The following is a 21,075-nucleotide window of genomic DNA, read 5'->3' as shown; positions in this document are numbered from 1 at the left end:
ATATGGTAGAATGAAATAGTAATAGTTTAAGCTAGCTAGGATTCATATTAGTTTTGGTGATACAATTTTTGTTTGGTTCTAATAATGGAGAGCATAATGATTAATGGGTGATGAAAATTGTCCAACAATTTCGTTCCATGGGATAGAAATGTTACAAACATGAATTTTAGTGGTGATGATCCGTCGTCAAATATGGTCCAACAATGTATGTGGCAATAAATACTTTTACTTTTTGTTACACGGCCATAACTTGTGGCTATTTATTATAAACTTTTTTTGATATATCCATGTAATTAATATATTTGACAATTCGCAAGAATTATTATACTTTTTAACCTTTTTCCTCCAAACATTTTCCTCGTTTAGCATCATCGATCCATCCTCACCTTATATTTTTATTTACAAAAACTCATCATGATTATTAATATACGTTTTTACAGAATCGTAATCATAACATTTTAAAAAAAATTACATAATTAATCATCTAAAATTTCAGTACATTTAATCCATCTCTCACCAGCTAACTGCCTATGTTTATTTTTAATCATCATTATAAATCAACATCCACGTGGAAACAAAGTCAATACAATCATCTCTCAAAGACTCGAAACCTATGAATAATTTTCCAACACAATGGTACTTCTCAAATGATTTTGTGTCGGCTGCTCAAAATCCAATCTCCAACAAACCAAAACGATAACTATTTGTTTTTAAAGTAATATATTAAAAATCAAAGGACAAAGAATACATTAGTGTAGCTATAAAGTTGTTGAACCAAAAAAAAAAAAAAGTGTAGCTATAAAGATAATCTTTTACGTATTCTGCATTGCGGAATATGCAAATACAAACATATAATACAAACATGTATGTGTATAACTAAAAAGGTTTATAACAAAAGAAATAAAAAGACAAGAACTTATTAGAAAAAAGAATTGGGTATAACAGAAGAGTAAGGAGGGACTCACCAACTGGTTGTTAAGTCATTTAATCCCTCAATTAAGCAATTGAGCAGACACACACCCACCTTTGTTTTATCTTCTTCCTTAAACCAGCTTCTCAGGGGTAGTTTTGTAATTTCGTGTTCCTACCTTTTATGACATTTCTATGTTTTCATTTGATAGAGTTTAATTTCCGCTACCATGCATAAATAACTAAATGTATATCCGTTGTATCAAACATTTATAAAGAAAACTTCAAAGATATTGAACTACAAAGTGCTCAAAAGATATATAAATCTATTAAAAATGTATAGAACTTTAACTGTATGATGAAAGCAAGGTGATAAGAACAAATAGTTTTAAAAAACATTTTAGATATGGAATCCAAATCTAGACTCTAGAATATGTGGCTGGTAATAATTTCAATAGTTTGGACCCTCACGTACACAAAACAGGAAGTCGTTATAGTTTTCCACGATACCATGGTAATGTACGCATTATAGATTATTTCGTTTAAATATTTAGATTCGGTTCTTTTCTAATTACAATTATACAAATACTAAACTTTTCATATATGAACTAAACTTTTCACTAATATATTACCAATATCATTGCCTTCGTTTTTTTTGGTAGTAATTTTTTAGTTAACTTATACGGAAAAGTAGTATGAGTCAAGTCAATGACAACACAACATCATGAAAGTATTATATAATCATCAATAAAATCCATTTATTTTTGTGTGTGGAATTGTTAAAGTCGTCATAAGAAAATATTATCCTGTAATCAAGAAACGAAATTTGGTGATTTGCAAGCTCTCACGTGTTTCTCTATGAATGGTTGGCACACAAAAATTCATTCAATTTATTTATACACTAATTAAGCATCAGAAACAGAAGCTTCTGCCGGAAAAGATTAAAAATTACAGGTAGCGGTTGTCAAACTTTTCCGGTAGTGAGATTATCTTATTGTTGATATTGCATAATAATATTTTTAAAATGTTTTAATTTCTTAAAAAATTGGGTTGGTGTCTAAATGTCCCAATGATAAGTTGGGTTGGTTTTTTTGTTCTTGTGGAGTGAACAAAAATTTGTTTATTTAAGAATTTTGCAATTATTAATCGCCTCGCTCTCTCTATCTCTCTCGGGATTGGGTCTCAAATCTTTTTTTGTCTTCAACTGTTGGAAACTCTTCTGCTTTTGTGTTTCCTGATTCAGCCACATCCACACTCACAAACACAATCTCTAGGTTTTTTTTTGAGTTTAAACTTTGATTCTCTCCCTCAGGTAGTTTTTCTTTAAACTTTTAAATTCCAAGTTCTTGATTCTTGATTCTTGATATGATTGATCTTGTACTGTGTTTCTTGATTTTTTTTTTTGTTTACTTTCTGTTTTTTTTCTCCCTTCCTTTTTGAAAATTCTCCTACAGAAATGAAATCATCAAAAACACTTTACTTCTTTATGTAATAATTGAATCTTCTCTGCTTTTGACTCACTACGTTGAGCTACACTTCTTCTTTTTACTCTGCATTTTTTCCAACCTCAAATTAGGGTTTGTTTCCCTCCCAATTTCACCTCCATAGATCGGGTATTCCTCTACGATTGCACAATTCCTGAATTGGGGTTTCCTGGGTTTCTTAAGTTCTTCACCAAAAACATTTGCTTTTATCAAGAATTTGACTTTAATCCTCGGAAAAATTTGGTCCGATTCTGTTTGTTGCTTTCGAAACTGTTTACGATATAAAAAAATTGTTTGGTGTAAAATGATTACGATGTTTTAACCTCTCTTAGATTCCATCAGAAACTTTAAAAATTCCACACCTTACACGACTCTTCTTCTTATTTTTGCAGGATCTCATTTTCCGACCAAATTCATCGAACTGAGAACTCACTGTGATAAAACTAAAAAAAAAGGTGTTAGTTAACAAACGAAACACCAATGGCGGTTTATTACCCAAGTAATGTCGGTTGTTACCAGCAAGAACCAATCTTTCTCAATCATCAACAACAGCAAGCTTCTTCTTCCTCCGCCGCCGCTTCTTTCACCGTCACCGGCAGCGATAATGTTCGAAACGAGATGGTTTTTATCCCACCCACCACCACAGGAGACGTTGTAACAGGAAACGGTGCCGTTTCGAGCAGCGATCTAAGCTTTCACGATGGTCAAGGACTGTCTTTGAGCCTTGGTACTCAGATCTCTGTTGCTCCGTTTCACTTTCATCAATACCAATTGGGTTTTACTCAAAATCCTTCAACTTCAGTCAAGGAAACGTCACCGTTTAATGTTGATGAGATGAGTGTGAAGAGCAAAGAGATGATGTTGTTGAGTCAATCTGATCCTTCCTCTGGTTATGCTGGGAGTGGATTCTACAACAATTATCGGTATAATGAGACATCTGGAGGGTTTATGAGCAGCGTTTTGCGTTCTCGGTATCTTAAACCGGCTCAGAATTTGCTTGATGAAGTGGTTAGTGTCAAGAAAGAACTAAACCAAATGGGGAAGAAGAAGATGAAAGTTAATGACTTTAACAATGGTTCTAAGGAGATAGAAGGAGGAGGTAGTGGCGAGTTATCGAATGATTTGAATGGCAAATCGATGGAGTTATCTACAGTTGAACGTGAGGAGCTTCAGAACAAGAAGAACAAGCTTTTAACAATGGTTGATGAGGTAACTAACTTAACATTTTTTTTAAATTGAATTGGTTTTATGTCCTCTTTGATTTCGCTTTTTCGATGGGATAGTTCAATTGATTTTGGATTGGTTTAAAACCGGATTGATGGAGTTTATGATGATGATTTGGTTGCTGTGGATGTGTTAATGATTGCAGGTAGATAAAAGATATAACCAATATTACCATCAAATGGAAGCATTAGCTTCATCATTTGAGATAGTAGCAGGACTTGGATCAGCTAAGGCTTACACATCAGTCGCTCTCAACAGAATCTCTCGCCATTTCCGTGCTCTTCGCGACGCAATAAAGGAACAAATTCAGATTATTAGAGAGAAACTTGGGGAGAAAGGAGGAGAGTCGTTGGATGAGCAACAAGGAGAGAGAATACCAAGGCTTAGGTATTTAGATCAACGGTTGAGACAGCAAAGAGCTTTGCATCAACAGCTTGGAATGGTTCGACCCGCTTGGAGACCTCAAAGAGGTCTTCCTGAAAACTCTGTCTCTGTTCTTCGCGCTTGGCTCTTCGAACATTTCCTTCATCCGTATGTGTTTCTTCTCTCACAAGTCACAACTTTTTCAATTTCCCATTACATAACATTTAAGAAACTTTATGTTTCTTTTCTGGTTTTTATTTGTAGATATCCGAAAGAATCTGAGAAAATCATGCTTGCTAAACAGACAGGATTGTCAAAAAACCAGGTAAACAGAGCTTTTTGTCTTCACTTTAAATTAGCAATCTTTTTGTGTTCTGCTTGAATAACTCTGGTTTCTCTGCTCTCTAATTAGGTTGCTAATTGGTTCATAAACGCGAGAGTTCGTCTATGGAAACCGATGATCGAAGAGATGTATAAAGAAGAATTTGGTGATGAATCTGAGTTACTAATCTCCAAATCTTCCCAAGAACCCAACAGCACAAACCAAGAAGACTCCTCGTCGCAGCAGCAGCAGCAGCAAGAGAACAACAACAACCTCACTTATTCATCTGCAGACACAACAAACATTGTCTTCTCATCAGAAACTAAACCAGACCGTGTTCTAGGTAATGATAACGAGCCACAACAACCGCAAATAAACAGGTCATCGGATTACGACACTCTGATGAACTATCACGGGTTTGGTGTTGATGATTACCGTTACATAAGCGGAAGCAACCAGCAAGAAAGCAGATTCTCCAATTCCCATCACTTACACGACTTTGTTGTTTGATTGATAGTATCTGGTTCTTGGCACAGAGGACATGATTCTTGAAGCGCAAGAAATGTGCTTCTGCAATTTTATAGTTTTAGGGATAATACACACATTGTCTGTGGAATATATAGTAGATGTGTAGGTTGCTTTTGTGTATAGTACACTCGTAAGCCAAATATTGATATGTGTGTATAAGATTCACGGTGGTATAAAGGATACTTGCAAGTGTGAACATCGTTTTGTTTTAGTTGGAGATCAAACTTTTGTGGTATGTTTCACGATTCTTTCTATATACCACTGGATTATAGAAACGGCATGCAGTGCTAGATTTTGGAAACAAAACGGCAGTAGTTTCTTTGTGACTATGAATCAGCGTTGGAAGTACGAAAGACCTTGGACTATCTCAGTCCTCCGATTTCAATGGCGGTTTTTCAGTTACCAAATTTGTCGCCGGAGATTCTTCTCCGTTTTTCTCCTACACCACTTGATTTTATAAATCGCAGGAGAATCAACTTTTTCCGGCCATTGTCAGCCATCGGCGATTCTCAATCCGTTGCACCAGATTCAGAATCACGAAACCGGATGTTCATTCTCGGGATGGGATTCGTCGGAGGATTTTTTGCGCAACAGCTCAAAGAAGCAAACTGGTTTGATATCTCACATTCTCTCCGATAAAATATAGTGGAAATGAGTCTGCGCCTCATAATCAATGTGATCTTAGTCTCAGCTAGGTATTAACAATTTTAGGGGTATAGGGTGGTTTCAGGGACTTGCAGGAGTGATCCGAAGAAGAAAGAATGGGAAAAGAGAGGAATCAATCTTCATCCATTTTCTGCAGACTCACCTGAGTAAGTGTTTCAATCATGATGGTAATCTCTAAATCTGAGTCTTAAAACTCTTTTGTTTTTCTTCTCTTATCAGATGGAGCTTGCTGCTAGATTCAGTGAAAGATTACACTCACCTGCTTATTTCCATTCCACCTTTAGCAGACATTGGTGATCCGGTTTGCTTTCTTCTTTCATGTGGTTTCTTATTTGATAACACTCTGTATAATAGCTGACATAACCTTATCTTTTGATGATTTCCGAAAGATGTTGCGGAATGTGGAACTTCTCAGAGGCAAGCTTTCGAGTGGAAACCTTCGATGGCTTTGTTATCTTTCATCAACAAGTATTTTTCTCCTTTTAACTTTCCTCACTACATCAATGCTTTTCCTTTCACAGTAGACATGAACTTGCAATACTTTTCTTCTTCTTGTCAATCTCTCTGATGCTTGCAGGTGTGTATGGAGATTGTGGTGGTGCGTGGGTCGATGAAAAGTAAGTTTATTTCTTCCAAATTTCATCTCTTTTGGTCATGATTGATAAGATGGTGATGATAAGGTCGTTTCATCATATTGCAGTCATCCCCCAAATCCTAAAACTCAGTCAGCCAAAGTGAGATTAGCTGCAGAGGAAGGATGGTTAAGCTTGGGTCGTGATCTTGGGGTTTCGACTCAAATACTTCGACTTGGAGGTATCTATGGACCTGGTCGAAGGTTGTTTACAGCTTCTGCTTGTGCATGTAGTGCTTAAACAGGCTTTAAAACTGATTCTCAGAAGGAATGTTTCTTTCTGCAGTGCTATTGATACCTTGTTAAAGCAGGAGCGTTTGTCTGAAGGTCAAAAGAGAAGAGCGTCCCGTAAATTCACGTCCAGAGTTCATGTTGAAGATATATGCCAAGTTCTCCAAGCTTCCACTGAAAAGCCATCATCAGGGTATGTATATATCCCACTTCGTTTCCAGTTTGTGAGATCAAATATGATCATTCTTTTGATACAGATAAATCGACTATTTTGGCAGGGAAATCTACAATGTTGTTGATGATGATCCGGCACCAAGAGAAGAGGTGTTTGAATATGCCTTGGAGTTGATCGCGAAACGTTGGCCAGAGATTATCAACACAAAACCATTTCCATTTCTGTATGAATCTCGGGAGGAGAGTTCATTGAGAGGCGAAAAACGAGTCCGCAACGAACACATGAAGAATAAACTAGGAGTGAAATTGATATATCCTTCATACAAGTCAGGATTGCAAAGCATAGTCGAGAACATGGACAACCCTTTTTGAACACAGCACAGGACTCAATTCACTGAGCTAAATCTATCTCACGTTTCCTTTGGAGACTTAGGGACTCTTAGCAAAGACAGATTTAGCTTATCTTTTTTTCTTCTGCATTCTCCAAAATGACAAATTTTGTTTCATTGGTATACACACCGTTGTCCCATGTGACAATGAAACATGAATAAAAGAAGAGGGATACAAAATGTTAAAGGCAGCTTCTCTCTAATCCAAAGCCAGTTCTCTTTTATGGATGAGATGATGTCATGTTGTCTGATTAAGGCCCTGAAATGCGGTAAAAGACGTGTTAGCAATTGAGGAACTTAACTTTGGCCCAGAGAAAGTGAAAATATTGAGTCTCGTTTGGATCTTTTACCTCAACGCTTGACGAAGTATGACTTAATCTTTTATTACTATGTCTGGGCCAAAAGCTCTTCTTCGAGGTAGAATCCCTGACTTTACTCCACTTGGCGCTGACGGAACCGAAGTGCCATTTCATAAAAGACTTAGACGTGGAGCCTTTGGTACTCGAACTAGGATCTATCTTCAGACCTTTTCCTTCTCGCTTCCCTAGTTTCTGGAACACAAGATCCTCACATTCACTGCGGACACAACTATCTACCACACGGTCCTTACATCTTTTGTAACTCGTTGCCTTCAATTCTTGCTCCGCCTTTAGAGCTTTCCTCGATAATTTAGTAACTTGCGTCTCTGCGCATATGGGACATGTAGGATCATACTTCTCTGTCTCACTTGTCATTGTCTCTAAGCATTCCGCATGGTAAACATGGCCACACGCTAGAACAGCAGAAATTGGAAGGTCAAACCTGGCAATTGAAGACCTCTCAGTTAAAAGCTTTGAGCAATTCCCACAAGTCTGCTGATCTACAGAAGGGGAGCATGAGAATCTGCTACTACTACACCCACTTAATCTTCGTATTCCAGAACCTAAGTGCTCACTCTCAAACGACCATCTCTCCATTTGAGATTGAGCCACGAGCTCACAAAAGGCGTTCATGGACCAGCCACCTTCAGAAGAAGCATTATGGGACCCAGTGGCAGTGTCGTTACTACAGGTAGAAAGCACAAAGGACGACCTTCCTTCAAATGTTGAGTAATTATTGGGAGATTTCAGTCCCAAAATTTGACTATCAGAAACCTGCCTAAACAACTGTTGCCCAGGTGAACCTCGAGCACGTCTAGTTGGAGTTGATCTGGGAGGAAGCGAATGTGTGTGACCTGATGGAAGATCAGAGACCGAGGTGGAACTTGAAGGATTTGGTAAAACTGATGAAACAATATCTGGTGAGCGAACTGTATTCTTCACCTGAAGAATTAAAAGCCGAGAGGGTTAAGAGACTCTAAAGGGAAGAAAAGAGACTATGGTTGGAGTATATAAACTATCTCACCTCAACATGAACAGGACTTGTCAAGGATACATCTGCCCAGAGAAAATAGAAAGATGAGAGACAGCAAAAGAATCATTCATTACAATATAGAAAAAAAAAAGGTGAAATGATATATCTACCAAAAGATGAAATGTCTCTCGACCTAACAGATTTTCCTGTCATTATGTTCTAATGCTACAAAATAAATGTTGTTACCCCTTTGACTGCAATGAGTAGACTGGAAAGAAACTGAAAGTCCTACATTTTTCTAAAAACTCCAAAAGAAGTGTTTGAACTAACTTACCTGAAGGAGATTGAATTGTCAAACTTTTGCCAGTTAAAGGAGCCGTAATCATCGAAGCTGTGCCCATCTCTGAGTCTGCAGGTTTCTGAGAAGCATGACTAGCTAAATCCCTTTCAGATGGAGGCCCTCTCTCCAACCCTAACGACAACTTATCCATACTAATTCCTCTGTTCCCGACATAAGAATTATGATTAGATGAATGTTTAATCTCATCAGCTACACGCCTCCTGTTGTCCCGTCGAAAACTCCATGGTGGTGAGCACACTGGATTATGAATAGCTCCACTTGCAGGACCACTAGGAAGATTTCTATCCTTTGCAGCCACACAGCAAACAGACCCCATAATCCTTAAAGAAAGCTATTGTAATCTAGTGGTGCTTCCTAATCTACCATTGAAGAACGTATCACAGTAGCAATCACAGTTCTGCAAAGAAGATCATATAAACAAACAGAATGTGAAGTTCGAATCAGAGACATTATAGTAGACATGGAGGTGCTACAAAAACCTCTAGGCAAGACATAAATGAATAAAAATTACACTCTGAAAGTATCTCTGACGTTCTTTCTGAAGGCAGAGGCCTCGATATCTACCGCAGAAATCAGCAATGGAACGGAAAAGAAGCAAATTAACAGATGATTCCAAAATCCTGTAAAAACTGGAGACAAAATCAAGCAACGAAGGCAGAAACAAGGGACTCACCAAGAAGAGCAACTAGGGTTCCGCAGGATTGAAACGAGGTATATGAAGATACGGCGGAATTCGAATTCAACGGCTGAGAGCGATTTCAATTACTCGACGGAGATCGGCGATCTCCGTCGATCTGAGAGAGAGAGATGGAGGTTGGGTGCGTCACAGGAGAATTGTGCCACGTCACCCTTCCTCTCTCCTTTTTTTTTTTTATGTTTTCTGTTGTTGTCAACTGTTTTTTTCTACTTTTTTTTACAAAAATTACACAACAATATGTTTTTTTGAACAAACATAACAATATTTCTTTGTTTGTTAACAACAGAATGAAATTTCCTAATGCAACACATGTATGTATGTTTAGACTAGAATAATTGTATAACTAACTTGTAACTATTGGAATCAATCAACACGTGCTCTTTTGTTTTCGCAGCCCATGCATTTATCATTTACAAATGTGTTTAATTCAAATTTTTATAACTACGAGAAGTCGAGAACCACAGAATTAGAATGGATCGGATAAGAAAAATCCACATTCTCCCCCTATAAATAGAAACAACTAGCTAAAGCTCGAAAGATTCATACATAAATCTTTAACACATAACTCTTTTTTCTGTTTAATACAAATGGCGACGATAGAGGACAGTCCAACGTTTTTCTCTGCGGCAACTCCGGCAGCGTTTGAGGTAGGCAGTCTTCCGACAACCGAAATACCGGTGGAACCGTTGGAAAATGATTCAGCAGCACCGCCAAAGCCGGTGAGAATCACCTGTCCAACAGTCGCCGGAACTTATCCCGTCGTCTTATTCTTCCATGGCTTTTATCTTCGCAACTACTTCTACTCTGACGTTCTTAACCACGTCGCTTCTCATGGCTACATTCTTGTAGCCCCACAGGTACATAACTTTATATAAGAAAATAATTAAAAAGAAAGCATTTAACATGTAAAAAAAAAAACAGAACATATGTATATTATTAATTGAGATGGATTCTTACGTGAAGATATATATATATATATATATGTATATAATCTCGAAAGGCTTATAAGTTTAATCATATACTTGAATGACAGTTGTGCAAATTATTGCCGCCGGGAGGGCAAGTGGAAGTGGACGATGCTGGAAGTGTGATAAACTGGGCATCGGAAAACCTCAAAGCTCACCTACCAACTTCGGTAAATGCTAATGGCAAATACACCTCACTCGTGGGCCACAGCCGCGGTGGGAAAACCGCGTTTGCGGTTGCGTTAGGCCATGCCGCAACATTAGACCCATCCATTACGTTTTCGGCTCTAATAGGGATCGATCCAGTTGCAGGAACCAACAAATTCATGAGAACCGATCCGCATATCTTAACGTATAAACCGGAATCGTTCGATCTGGACATACCGGTTGCAGTCGTGGGAACCGGACTCGGACCAAAGTGGAACAACGTGATGCCACCATGCGCACCAACGGACTTAAACCATGAGGAGTTTTACAAAGAGTGTAAGGCGACGAAAGCCCATTTCGTGGCTGCGGATTACGGACATATGGATATGTTGGACGATGATTTGCCCGGTTTTGTCGGGTTTATGGCCGGTTGTATGTGTAAGAATGGGCAAAGAAAAAAGTCTGAGATGAGGAGTTTTGTGGGTGGGATTGTGGTTGCGTTTCTTAAGTATAGTTTGTGGGGTGAAAAATCGGAGATTCGATTGATTGTGAAGGATCCTTCCGTTTCTCCAGCGACGATTGATCCTTCGCCGGAGTTGGAAGAAGCGTCTGGCATCTTTGTCTAGATTTGTGTGATGTACTTTATCAGAGGGTTGATAAATATCTAATAAACCTTTCAATGTTTTCTCCAAGCTATTGTTCATGTCCTAAGTTGCATGTGCATTTATTAGAATCTCTCAAAATTTCAAATGTCAATTAAAAGGATTATTCAACAGTATCTATAACTAGAATTAAAAAAAAAAAGTTTATTCAAAATTTTACAGCTTCTTTTTATACTAAAACCCAAAACATCTAAATATATCTATAGCTATATACAATTATATTATGAAATGTGACCAATCTTTGCAATGATTCATGTAATTTGGTTTAATGCCGTGACAAACTTTATATCTTTGTAACGTATCCTTATTCAAACTTTCTCATATTGTTGTATTCTAAAGATAATGGTATTTGTAATTTAGTAAGGAGAAAGAAAAAATTTGCACAACAATTAACGAGAAATCCAACTCGCGCTAAAACAAGTCAACAACGACAAAATTTGGGCCTGTACTACGACAACGACACAGCAAAATGGAGACAAAACTACATTAAGGTTTTTTGTAGAGTGGCAGCAAATGGTCCTTGGATTGTCTTTATACGAGAGGTGTGTCGTGAGTCTCGTGACTCGTGTGTGTGTGGTGGTCATTTTACTCTCGAGTTCCACGTCTTGTGTTACTCTCGAGTTCCACCAGCTGACCTGCCGAAGAAAGGAATTGAGATAAGCCGAAAAGGATCGAGTTATAAAGCTTGGTCCGATAGATGTTTATATGGGCCTAGGCCCATCTTGGTGATCTATATAAAACAGTTTCCCACATATCCCACTAATGTCACATCCAAACATTAACAACCTTATCCATAACCATCCCTGACACAAGCGCCGTACACGTGGCGTCCATTAGTCTTAAATTATTCGGTGACTGTTACTTGATGACTTGTCAGTTTTCCACGAGTTAAACGGTTCACGTCATCACGGCTAGACACTGAATTCTCATTTTATCCTTCGCTACGACAATTAATCAAGTGCAAGATATTAGTGAAAGGGTAAATTCGTCAATCGAAGCAAACATGAGTCGATAAAATTGACAGAGTCACAGATTCTTTTTCTCTCTCTCTTGTTTGCTCTTTGTTGATCTGTCTGTGTGGGATTCTTCCTTTAGTCCTCTGTTGATCTATCCAGTCGAATCTTACGAAATTTTTAGGTAAAGTTTCACTATTTCGTGTATTTGGATTACAAGTTATGAGATTCAACAGATTTTATGTGATTACGTGGTCAATCTAGCTACTAGATGATCTAAATTTTAGTTATCACTTGTTTTGATCAAGAATACACCGATCATTGTATTTGTGTGGTGATCAGTGATTTCTCTTGCAAGTAAACTAGTTGTATTTTTGGAAATTCGTTTGTGATTTTGTGAATCGAGTTAAGGTTTGGAGATGGTGGTGATGTTAGGCACTAAAAGTTTTCATTTTGACACTTGAATGTTTCTGGGTTCTGCATCAAAAGATTGAAGATGAGGTCGCTTCAAGCACCGATTGTTTGCCCTAGTGTTCGTCCTAGACAACTGGGTGTCTCTGCTTCACTTGTCAACTGCTCTGTTTCGAAAACTAGGAGTCTCAGAAACCAATTCTGGGGTAATCAGACCAGAAATGTCAAGTCTCAGGTTGCTACAGTGAATCTTCGTCGGAGGTCTAAGAGTATACAATGTCTTTTCAGCTCGCATTCTGATGGTACCGGAAGCACAGCAGAGAATTTCAACGAGAACGATGAGGATTATGTCAAGTCTAGTGTATTGGAAGCTGGTAATTTTGGTGAATTATACCATGAGTTGTCTCTCTTCTTCTTCGTGTATGTTGATTCTGACCATCGACGTGTTCTCCGTGTTTTTGTATATAAGTTGAGGTAAAGAGTGGACCAGATGGTTTCATGGTGAAGATGAAGGATGGGAGGCAACTTAGATGTGTCCACAATAATCCTCAAGGAGGGAATCTTCCAAATTATGCTCCACATTCTGCAATTGTGCTGAAAATGGAAGATGGAACTGGTCTTCTTCTTCCTATTATCGTCTGTATGTGATATCAAAACTCATTCTTTTGTTTTTTGTGTTGAAATTTTCCATTTTCCTGGTGTTTTGAATCTCCTTTCTCTGGTTTTCCGGTTTATTGCAGTGGAGATGCCTAGTGTGTTACTTATGGCAGCAATAACAAATGTTCAAATAGTAGGCTTCTGTTATTCTTTGCGTTATGCTTCTGTTTGAAAATCAGTCAAGAGTTGTGAAGAGAGGGTTTTATGGATTTTTTTTGGTTACTGCTTGTAGGCAAGACCCACTATGTATCAAGTGGTGAAGGAGATGGTAGACAAAATGGGTTATGAGGTACGTCTTACGGTTCCTCTCTTTTCCTATCCTGTTATTTTCACTTTAGCAATACAAATTCTTATGTGAGTAACGTTACCAACTTTTTTCTCTACAGGTTAGACTTGTTAGAGTTACCACAAGAGTTCACGAGGCATATTTCGCAGAATTATACCTTTCAAAGGTTTGGCTAGAATGCATCTTCCATTCATTTTTTCGATTGTTGTCTTAAGAATGAGAATCCCTTTCTTCTACTAAGGCTGCTCTGAATGGGATTGCAGGTGGGTAATAAGTTGGAGTGCGTTAGCTTTGATCTTCGTCCTTCAGATGCAATTAACATAGCTGTTAGATGCAAGGTATAATAGTTATATTACCATTACCATGTTTTCCAACTTTCTTTTGAAGGGGAACAATCACACAGGCCTTTCCATGAGATCTTCCTAACCGAATATGGTTATAATCCTCACTCTTTAGGTACCTATCCAAGTCAACAAGTATCTAGCTTATAGTGATGGAATGAGAGTCATCGATTCTGGAAAGCTATCAAAGCAAACACCTGCTTCAGATGGTTTATTGTTTACTGAACTAGATCGGTAATACTAGTGAATTTAGTCATCTAAGATCCTTTGCTTGTGAATTAGACAATATAAAACTTAAAAACATTGTTTTCCTTGTGTAGGCCAAACGGTCAGCCTTGTTTTGATACAAAAGAATTCGATCTATTAAGGAACATGATGCAAGCTGTTGATGAAGAACGGTATGATGAAGCCGGTAAGCTTAGTCTCACACTCCCTATTTAGTTTTCATTGACAATAATGGTATGAGCAAGTTTCTGGGTTTCTTATGTTCTTGTGTCAAGAATCAAAGATCTTGTTTGGTTTCTCCATGATTTTGCTTTTGCAGCTGAGTGGAGAGACAAGCTTGGCCAGTTTCAGGCAAAACGCAAATTAAGGAAATACACATGACAGGTATAGTTACAAAAAAAAAAGGCTAATCCAGTAGTTTTTTTACACATGAACAAAATTAGTAATTTTTGCTCTGTTATTCTTAATGCAGCTCGCAGACAGATACATAATTTATGTAAATAATAAAGAAGCCAATTACCATTTGCCGAAGCTGTAATCATGACGCACTTGCAAAAGAAAAATATCTCTCTAGTATATGATACTTTTCTCTATCTACACTTGTGCACGTAGTTGATTCTCAAGAAACGGACAAAATAAAAAAAATGTTATGTAATTGTAGCGTGATCGTGATGTGATGTGATGTGATGTGTACAATATACATTAATCTTCTGTAATGTATGGTAAGCCTAAGCCTTCTCTAATTAAATATGCTTTTAGTTTTTGTCATTTGTCTTTGCCACATTATTGACATATATAAATAAATAAACTATACTGTATAATTCATTAGAAAGTTTTAGAAGAGAAAAAAAAAACTCCTAATCGTCTCTGAACTAGAAGCAACCGAATTAACGTGGGACGTAATAACTGGAAGCGAGTTCCCGCCAAGAGCGTTCACATGATGATGATCGAGCAACTTATCGCCACGTGTCTTGATGGCAATAATAATAATAAGTAACCAAAAAAACGAAGAGGCAGAAAAAAAGATCGAATCTTCAACATTTATGGCTCTGATTTTCCGGCCGCCGTGAAAATTAGTAGCAAACAATTATTTTCACGTTCGCATAACGAAAAAGAATTTAATAAAACCCCTCACAGTTACTTCTTCATCAACCCCTTTTGATCCTTCAATTTCGAAAATTTTCAGATTTTTCTAAAGTTTCGATTTTTTTTTTTTGGAGTATCAAGTTCGATTGATTCTTCTCAATGTCGGGTCCTCTTGAACGATTCACAAGTCCATGTAAGTCCCCGATTTTGGCTATTTCTCCAGGGTTTTACAGTTACTTCTCTAAACTAGGTTAATTTTATATGATTTTTGATGGGTTTTGACTATTTAGTTATGGTTGTCTTTCTCTTAGGTTTCTCCAACAATGGTGAGAGAAGAGAAAAGAAGTCAGATTTCGAAGTTTCAGAGGATGATGATAAGAAAACTAGAGTTGGTGGTATTTTCAGGAAGAAATCATCCAAAACCAAATTCAGACATTCCCTGAAGAGGAAAGGGAGCAGCAGTAGGACGAGAAGCATTGACCGAACTCTCTCGCTTACCTTTGAAGACATACATGATGCTGAAGAATTACGATATGTCTCTCAATTCCGACAATCTCTCATCTCTGATCATTTGCTCCCACCAAACCTTGATGATTATCACATCATGTTGAGGTCAATTTTTACATATTCCATGTCTTAAGTTGAGATCATTCATATATGTTTCATCACATGCTGTGTTTAAGTAGAGAGATCATTGTTTGCTTCATGACAATTCTTCTTTCTGCAGATTCCTGTTCGCTAGGAAATTTGATCTTGGAAAAGCAAAGTTAATGTGGACTAATATGATCCATTGGAGAAGGGACTTCGGCACAGACACCATCTTGGAGGTATAAAGTTAGTTACTTTCGTATGTTGTGCAAAAGTTTTTTTGTTACAACGGCCTTAGAGAGTTACTGACTGATTTCTCCACTCCAGGACTTTGAGTTTCCTGAATTGGAACAAGTTCTCAAGTATTATCCGCAGGGATATCATGGTGTTGATAAGGAAGGGAGACCTGTTTACATCGAAAGATTAGGAAAAGTCGACGCAAGCAAACTCATGCAAGTCACTACATTGGAAAGATATTTGAGATATCATGTTAAGGAGTTTGAGAAAACTATTACTGTCAAGTTCCCTGCTTGCTGCATTGCTGCTAAGAGACACATTGACTCCAGTACAACAATCCTAGATGTCCAAGGCCTGGTACATGTCACATTTTAAATATCAAATTATGGAACTTTTTTCTTGTGCGGTTTCCTTAGGCTAATCGTCTTAATATATATTTGCAGGGCTTAAAAAATTTCACTAAAACTGCTCGGGATCTTATAATCCAGTTGCAAAAGATTGATAGTGATAACTACCCTGAGGTATTTGTTGGCTGCCATTGATTTTATAACCCAAACCTGTTTTTGAGCACAGTTTAATAACATGTGATATGACCTATGCGCAGACACTTCACCGTATGTTTATCATCAATGCCGGCTCTGGTTTTAAACTACTTTGGGGCACTGTGAAATCGTTTCTTGATCCAAAGACTGTCTCCAAAATACATGTAACTTAACCGTGGTTTCTCTTCTATGTATCCACTTTACACTTTTTACTGTAGAAAACTTAGTTATATCAATTTGATCTGAATAGGTCCTTGGCAACAAGTACCAGAACAAACTACTTGAGGTGATAGATGCAAGGTAGGAGTTCTGAGTCTTAACTGTTTTGTTTCTTATCATATCTCCAGAATATAATAATAATTCTGACCATATTTGGAACTTGTTCAGCCAACTGCCAGATTTTCTTGGTGGTACTTGCACTTGTGCAGATCAGGGAGGTTGTATGAGATCTGATAAAGGGCCCTGGAAAGACCCTGAGATACTAAAGGTGGAGTGTTTGTGTCTTCATATTGTTCGTTATGTTTCTGTTATACTGATGATTTCTCAGTCTTCATGCAGATGGGCCGCAGTGGTGGGGCGTTCTGTAGGCATGCTGGTGCTTTCCTAAGCAGTGATTTCCAGATATCCTCATCGGATAAGCAAACTTATTCGGTAAGCTTTTTTGGTGGTTGGAACATAAGTTTCTTTTTTTGGTGATTTTTTATCACTGTAATGGTATCCTCTCTTGGCTCAGTTGAAAGTTAGTGACACATCAACAGCAGAGTCAGGGTCTGAATTGGAAGAGATGGCTTCACCGAAAACAAATATGAACAATCATGTACCCAAGTTGACTCCTGTTTCTGAAAATGTAAGTGTTCTCATGTACAAAAGTGACATAGAAAACATAGAAGTTTTTAGTTCTTATACAGGACTTGATATGCTATTATACTTATTTTAGATCAAGGCCAATGGTAGCAGAAGTCCTACTGTTTTATCTGAATATGAAGAGTGTGTACCTATGGTGGACAAAGTTGTGGATGTTGCTTGGCGACCCCAAGAGATGTCAAATGCTTCTGAAGGTAAGATAAGACTTGCGAAAATCGGACATTTATACAATTGTAAAGCATACTTTAAGGTTGCAGACCTAAAATAGCATGTAGTAATATAATGGGATGCGTTGCAGGTCCCCAATATTCATCAAGTTTGGGAAAAATAGGATCAGTTAGTCACATATGGAAGTTTCTAACTGCGTTCTTCATAAACTTTTCCACACTCCTCGCGTCTCTGGCTCTGCCACAGACTAAGGAATTCTCACAGTTGCATTCTTCAAGCGCTAGAGCCGAGCTGTGTGATGAACGAGTAGCAAGGGAATCTCGTCCTCCTTCGCCTTCTCGTTCAACAATCACTGAAAGAGTTATCATTTCCTCTGTTTTAAGCAGACTTGGCGATCTTGAGAAACAGATAGAAACTCTTCACTTAAGGAAATCTGAGATGCCTCAAGAGAAAGAGGAGTTGCTGAATGCTGCTGTATATCGTGTGGATGCACTAGAAGCAGAGCTCATCACCACGAAAAAGGTATATAAATCTATGATCTGATTCTAAACCCTGAATGATGCTGATAATGAGTCATTATGAACCTTGTAATAACCGAATATTTGTGTTGATGAGCAGGCATTACATGAGGCTTTAATGAGGCAAGAAGAACTTTTGGGTTACATAGACCGGCAAGAGGAAGCTAAGTACCGGGTTAGTCTCCTTTTCTAGCTAGTTTCGCTGCCCTTCTAAGTCGGTATCTATGTATTAATGGTTGGGAATATGATGCAGAGAAAGAAGTTCTGTTGGTGAAGAACTCGAGCTTGGGAGGTAATTAGCAAATAGTGCTTGTTCAGGGATGAGATTAACACAGCTAGGTCTGAAAGCAAATATCTCTGTTGATACCTAATAATGTATATAAAATATAAGAAAAAACTTGCAATGAGATTTCAATTTCATCTCTTTCTTGTTGAATTTGCTTAATACTATTGGATTGTGTGAATAATTGCTGCTTGTGACATTGGATTCTGTATTGTAAGGTTCAAAAATAAAAAGAAAAAGGAATGACAAAAATATCAAATCTGAGTTGTGACATGAATTGTATAATGTATAGTTTGATGTAAGATATAGATATATAAAAAGATGTTTATATGTTAAGAGGAAAGGGGACTCGTCGACCATCCACTTGTTTATATGACCAAACAAAGGACTCGTCACAATTCCAAGTACGGTCTCTCCACCCTTTTACTTGTCCTTGTGATACAATCTTCTCTAAAAATGAGGATTCATGTATTAAAAATGCCACAAAATATCGTTATCCTTTTACTATGTGTTGCAAACATTGAATTAGGCTCAACCAACTTTAGTGAAAATGTGAATCGAATCTTTAAATGGTACAATATGATTTGACAAAACAATATTACCATTAAGGACATCATGGTAAGTCTCTTATCAATTATTTATTTGGTTTTAACAACTCTATCAAATTTAAGTAGGTCTATAAAAATTTAAACCAGACTTAACGAATATGATAGCGAACGTCTTTTTCAACCACAATAAAAATATGTAGAAGGGTTTTAAAGAGAGACACATTTGACATAATGACATTTGTATCCACAAAATTTTCAAATCAAAAGATGTTTTGTTTTATGCAAGTAATTTGGTTCGTGATTAAGAGGTTTTGACTATAAGGTTTAGAACTCAACCAAATTATACAAAAGGGAAAATTGTGATATTAACATGTAGACAAATTCACTTTATCATCATCCGATTAAAATCAAACACGTCAGTAAACAATAGTTTAAATTTTTTAATATCATATCAAATTTAGTTTTGTCACTTATTCCACGTACTTACAGTCTATACTCTTCTATTAATTTTTAACGAGATATAATTTTTGAAGAATAAAGATTAGATAGAACTAGAGAAAGAAAAGGACTGAACTTTAGTGCATGATTAGAGAAAGAAAAAAAAAGATTATTTTACTAAACGTAAAGTACATTGCATACAAAAATGATATCACAATTATATGTAAACACTAAAATTCAGTATCATAGACGGTAACTTACCTAGTATTACTAAATTTAGTATAAACTTTTGAATTTTAGCTTTAGTATCAACTATACCTAACGTATGTAGTCGAATCATTTTTTAATATATTACAATTGAAATATCTATGATTTATAGAAAATCGTTGTACAATCATGAAAAAATTAGAGCACTGTGCTACGTGTGTATTATCATACCAGAATTTTTTTTTTTTTTTCCTTGTCTTCGATAGTTCTTAAGAAATTGCAGTGAATAACCAACAAAAATTTCATAATTCATCAAGTAACCATATAACGCTTATGGCTATGATATTTTGTGTGTAACCTATAATATATACCATTTTGTCATTTGCTACCATGTCACTATGTCAGCTTCTTTTGTCTATATCATTTATCTTCCTCATCTTCCCTAACGTCTCCTTTCCTCTTAATTACATCAGTTAATTATAAAAAAAAAAACAGACCAATTCATAACTCTCTCTTGTATTCATTTTTCTTTTAAAACTAGTAATTAATATTAAAAAAGGAAGCAAAATTCTATTGTAAATTTTTTATTTGTCGAAATATTAGCTGCCATAGTATATTACTGTTTTCAAATAGAACTATTGAAATATTAGTGTATAGATTATAAGTAATTACTCGAGTCGGTTATAGAAAGTTACAAATAATGACAAGAAAAATTAGTGAGATTTTAAATATTCTCACACAATTATATAAAAAGATTCGCCATTCTATATAAAAAATAAATTATTTTATTCTACATTTTAATAGTCAATAATTTAGAACGGTTTTAAGTGTTATATTTATTTCTTAGAGTATAGTATTTTTTCTTTAGCATGCATTTAAGTTGACTATTTGGGTTTTCTTAGTTGAATCCCTTAGGGTATAGCTTTTGTTAGATTTACGTGCGTTTGACTCAGCAGTTTGAATTTCCTATAATTTGGCTTGCGTTTAATTGATCATTTGAATTCTCTATATAATATCTCTTAAGTATAACTCATATTCGGCGTATATTTAACACTAATTTCTAAAAAAAAATTAACATATTTACTCTTTCAAAGAAATTGTAAAAACATAAGTTTTAGAGCTTTAGTTTATTAATAATCTAAAATTTAGTTGGTTAAAATAACAATTTAATAGAGGAACACATTTATTATTTTAATATAGATGTCTATATAGAATAGTTTCTTAGTTATTGTTGATACTATTTACTGTTTAAAGAAACACTTATCTGTTTTTTAAAATTCAAATCTTGTTGTATGCAGAAAAATATCAAGTTTTTTTTTTTTGTTACAAGTTTTAATTCAACATTACTTTGAGTTAATGTTACAAACAAAATTACTTGGGGAAATCATTTTCTAGAAAAAAGAAAGAGACAGAGGTACTTATGAATATCTCTCTCCAGCCAATATTATTTCTCTCGCTATACGTTATTCTCCCTATGTTTTCAGACATTTTGGTAATTTCACAAGGCCTTTCAGTTACTTTCTTAATTTATGGAATTATGATGCTATATTCTTTATTTCATTATGAATTTTGGTTATTCAGCAAATTGGCCCGTAGTTCTTTTTTTCTTTCTCTGAAGTCTGAACTCACCAAACAGGT

The 21,075-nt window shown here is 36.4% G+C and overlaps 6 protein-coding genes across 10 annotated transcripts; 5 read left to right on the top strand and 1 right to left on the bottom strand.

The window, feature by feature from the left end:
• Positions 1–1,663: 1,663 nt before the first annotated feature.
• Positions 1,664–5,065, top strand: LOC9329124 (BEL1-like homeodomain protein 10). 3 transcript variants are annotated; one of them, XM_021014505.1, is made up of 5 exons: positions 1,664–1,863; positions 2,786–3,602; positions 3,763–4,148; positions 4,245–4,305; positions 4,393–5,065. In XM_021014505.1, the coding sequence occupies exons 2-5, from the start codon at positions 2,874–2,876 to the stop codon at positions 4,810–4,812; spliced, it is 1,596 nt and encodes a 531-aa protein (XP_020870164.1). In that variant the 5' UTR covers positions 1,664–1,863; positions 2,786–2,873; the 3' UTR covers positions 4,813–5,065. The 3 variants fall into 3 exon arrangements, with proteins under 3 accessions (XP_020870164.1, XP_020870165.1, XP_020870163.1); XM_021014506.1 differs by lacking the exon at positions 1,664–1,863 and adding an exon at positions 1,961–2,522; XM_021014504.1 differs by lacking the exon at positions 1,664–1,863 and adding an exon at positions 1,962–2,221.
• A 48-nt stretch (positions 5,066–5,113) lies between these two features.
• Positions 5,114–7,112, top strand: LOC9326413 (protein YeeZ). Its single transcript, XM_002893015.2, has 8 exons — positions 5,114–5,441; positions 5,550–5,642; positions 5,716–5,797; positions 5,886–5,964; positions 6,074–6,113; positions 6,197–6,331; positions 6,414–6,551; positions 6,637–7,112. Exons 1-8 carry the CDS (start codon positions 5,215–5,217, stop codon positions 6,902–6,904), a joined length of 1,062 nt encoding a protein of 353 aa, XP_002893061.1. The 5' UTR covers positions 5,114–5,214; the 3' UTR covers positions 6,905–7,112.
• Positions 6,986–9,490, bottom strand: LOC9329123. Of its 2 annotated transcripts, XM_021014508.1 has the most exons (6): positions 9,288–9,490; positions 9,126–9,174; positions 8,588–9,011; positions 8,305–8,336; positions 7,272–8,222; positions 6,986–7,180 (listed from the first exon to the last, which is right to left on the bottom strand). In XM_021014508.1, exons 3-6 carry the CDS (start codon positions 8,928–8,930, stop codon positions 7,160–7,162), a joined length of 1,347 nt encoding a protein of 448 aa, XP_020870167.1. In that variant the 5' UTR covers positions 8,931–9,011; positions 9,126–9,174; positions 9,288–9,490; the 3' UTR covers positions 6,986–7,159. The 2 variants fall into 2 exon arrangements, with proteins under 2 accessions (XP_020870167.1, XP_020870166.1); XM_021014507.1 differs by lacking the exon at positions 9,126–9,174.
• Positions 9,491–9,779: 289 nt separating this feature from the next.
• Positions 9,780–11,198, top strand: LOC9329122 (chlorophyllase-1). The gene is made up of 2 exons (XM_021014509.1): positions 9,780–10,168; positions 10,345–11,198. Exons 1-2 carry the CDS (start codon positions 9,899–9,901, stop codon positions 11,047–11,049), a joined length of 975 nt encoding a protein of 324 aa, XP_020870168.1. The 5' UTR covers positions 9,780–9,898; the 3' UTR covers positions 11,050–11,198.
• A 684-nt stretch (positions 11,199–11,882) lies between these two features.
• On the top strand, positions 11,883–14,726 carry LOC9329121 (bifunctional nuclease 2). Its single transcript, XM_021011673.1, has 11 exons — positions 11,883–12,222; positions 12,528–12,823; positions 12,919–13,089; positions 13,190–13,239; positions 13,339–13,395; positions 13,493–13,558; positions 13,656–13,730; positions 13,849–13,967; positions 14,054–14,145; positions 14,278–14,342; positions 14,431–14,726. The coding sequence occupies exons 2-10, from the start codon at positions 12,535–12,537 to the stop codon at positions 14,337–14,339; spliced, it is 981 nt and encodes a 326-aa protein (XP_020867332.1). The 5' UTR covers positions 11,883–12,222; positions 12,528–12,534; the 3' UTR covers positions 14,340–14,342; positions 14,431–14,726.
• Positions 14,727–14,958: 232 nt separating this feature from the next.
• Positions 14,959–18,515, top strand: LOC9329120 (phosphatidylinositol/phosphatidylcholine transfer protein SFH4). Of its 2 annotated transcripts, XM_021011671.1 has the most exons (14): positions 14,961–15,237; positions 15,356–15,656; positions 15,772–15,871; positions 15,960–16,226; positions 16,313–16,390; positions 16,474–16,575; positions 16,662–16,711; positions 16,799–16,898; positions 16,970–17,062; positions 17,145–17,258; positions 17,349–17,469; positions 17,574–17,965; positions 18,062–18,136; positions 18,215–18,515. In XM_021011671.1, the coding sequence occupies exons 1-14, from the start codon at positions 15,204–15,206 to the stop codon at positions 18,233–18,235; spliced, it is 1,848 nt and encodes a 615-aa protein (XP_020867330.1). In that variant the 5' UTR covers positions 14,961–15,203; the 3' UTR covers positions 18,236–18,515. The 2 variants fall into 2 exon arrangements, with proteins under 2 accessions (XP_020867331.1, XP_020867330.1); XM_021011672.1 differs by lacking the exons at positions 18,062–18,136; positions 18,215–18,515 and having other exon boundaries at positions 14,959–15,237; positions 17,398–17,469; positions 17,574–17,606.
• The last annotated feature ends 2,560 nt before the right edge of the window (positions 18,516–21,075 follow it).

This window comes from Arabidopsis lyrata, assembly GCF_000004255.2.
Source record: "Arabidopsis lyrata subsp. lyrata unplaced genomic scaffold ARALYscaffold_1, whole genome shotgun sequence".
Taxonomy (NCBI): domain Eukaryota; kingdom Viridiplantae; phylum Streptophyta; class Magnoliopsida; order Brassicales; family Brassicaceae; genus Arabidopsis; species Arabidopsis lyrata.
The sequence above is the reverse complement of the archived record's forward strand: the minus strand, read 5'-3'. Positions and strand labels throughout refer to the sequence as shown.

Excerpts from the sequence above, each read along its gene's own strand:
- LOC9326413 (XM_002893015.2), top strand. The coding sequence starts at position 5,215 with ATGGCGGTTTTTCAGTTACCAAATTTGTCGCCGGAGATTCTTCTCCGT. Across the intron at positions 5,442-5,549 it reads CAGCTCAAAGAAGCAAACTG|GGTGGTTTCAGGGACTTGCA; the intron begins GTTTGATATCTC and ends TTAGGGGTATAG. Across the intron at positions 6,552-6,636 it reads ACTGAAAAGCCATCATCAGG|GGAAATCTACAATGTTGTTG; the intron begins GTATGTATATAT and ends CTATTTTGGCAG.
- LOC9329123 (XM_021014508.1), bottom strand. The coding sequence starts at position 8,930 with ATGGGGTCTGTTTGCTGTGTGGCTGCAAAGGATAGAAATCTTCCTAGT. Across the intron at positions 8,337-8,587 it reads GACAATTCAATCTCCTTCAG|ATGTATCCTTGACAAGTCCT; the intron begins GTAAGTTAGTTC and ends TTCTCTGGGCAG. Across the intron at positions 8,223-8,304 it reads CAAGTCCTGTTCATGTTGAG|GTGAAGAATACAGTTCGCTC; the intron begins GTGAGATAGTTT and ends TTAATTCTTCAG.
- LOC9329120 (XM_021011671.1), top strand. The coding sequence starts at position 15,204 with ATGTCGGGTCCTCTTGAACGATTCACAAGTCCAT. Across the intron at positions 17,063-17,144 it reads CGGATAAGCAAACTTATTCG|TTGAAAGTTAGTGACACATC; the intron begins GTAAGCTTTTTT and ends CTCTTGGCTCAG. Across the intron at positions 17,966-18,061 it reads AGCTCATCACCACGAAAAAG|GCATTACATGAGGCTTTAAT; the intron begins GTATATAAATCT and ends GTTGATGAGCAG.
- LOC9329122 (XM_021014509.1), top strand. The coding sequence starts at position 9,899 with ATGGCGACGATAGAGGACAGTCCAACGTTTTTCTCTGCGGCAACTCCG. Across the intron at positions 10,169-10,344 it reads ACATTCTTGTAGCCCCACAG|TTGTGCAAATTATTGCCGCC; the intron begins GTACATAACTTT and ends CTTGAATGACAG.
- LOC9329124 (XM_021014505.1), top strand. The coding sequence starts at position 2,874 with ATGGCGGTTTATTACCCAAGTAATGTCGGTTGTTACCAGCAAGAACCA. Across the intron at positions 3,603-3,762 it reads TTTTAACAATGGTTGATGAG|GTAGATAAAAGATATAACCA; the intron begins GTAACTAACTTA and ends TAATGATTGCAG. Across the intron at positions 4,149-4,244 it reads TTCGAACATTTCCTTCATCC|ATATCCGAAAGAATCTGAGA; the intron begins GTATGTGTTTCT and ends TTTTATTTGTAG.
- LOC9329121 (XM_021011673.1), top strand. The coding sequence starts at position 12,535 with ATGAGGTCGCTTCAAGCACCGATTGTTTGCCCTAGTGTTCGTCCTAGA. Across the intron at positions 12,824-12,918 it reads GTCTAGTGTATTGGAAGCTG|TTGAGGTAAAGAGTGGACCA; the intron begins GTAATTTTGGTG and ends TTTGTATATAAG. Across the intron at positions 13,731-13,848 it reads ACATAGCTGTTAGATGCAAG|GTACCTATCCAAGTCAACAA; the intron begins GTATAATAGTTA and ends CTCACTCTTTAG.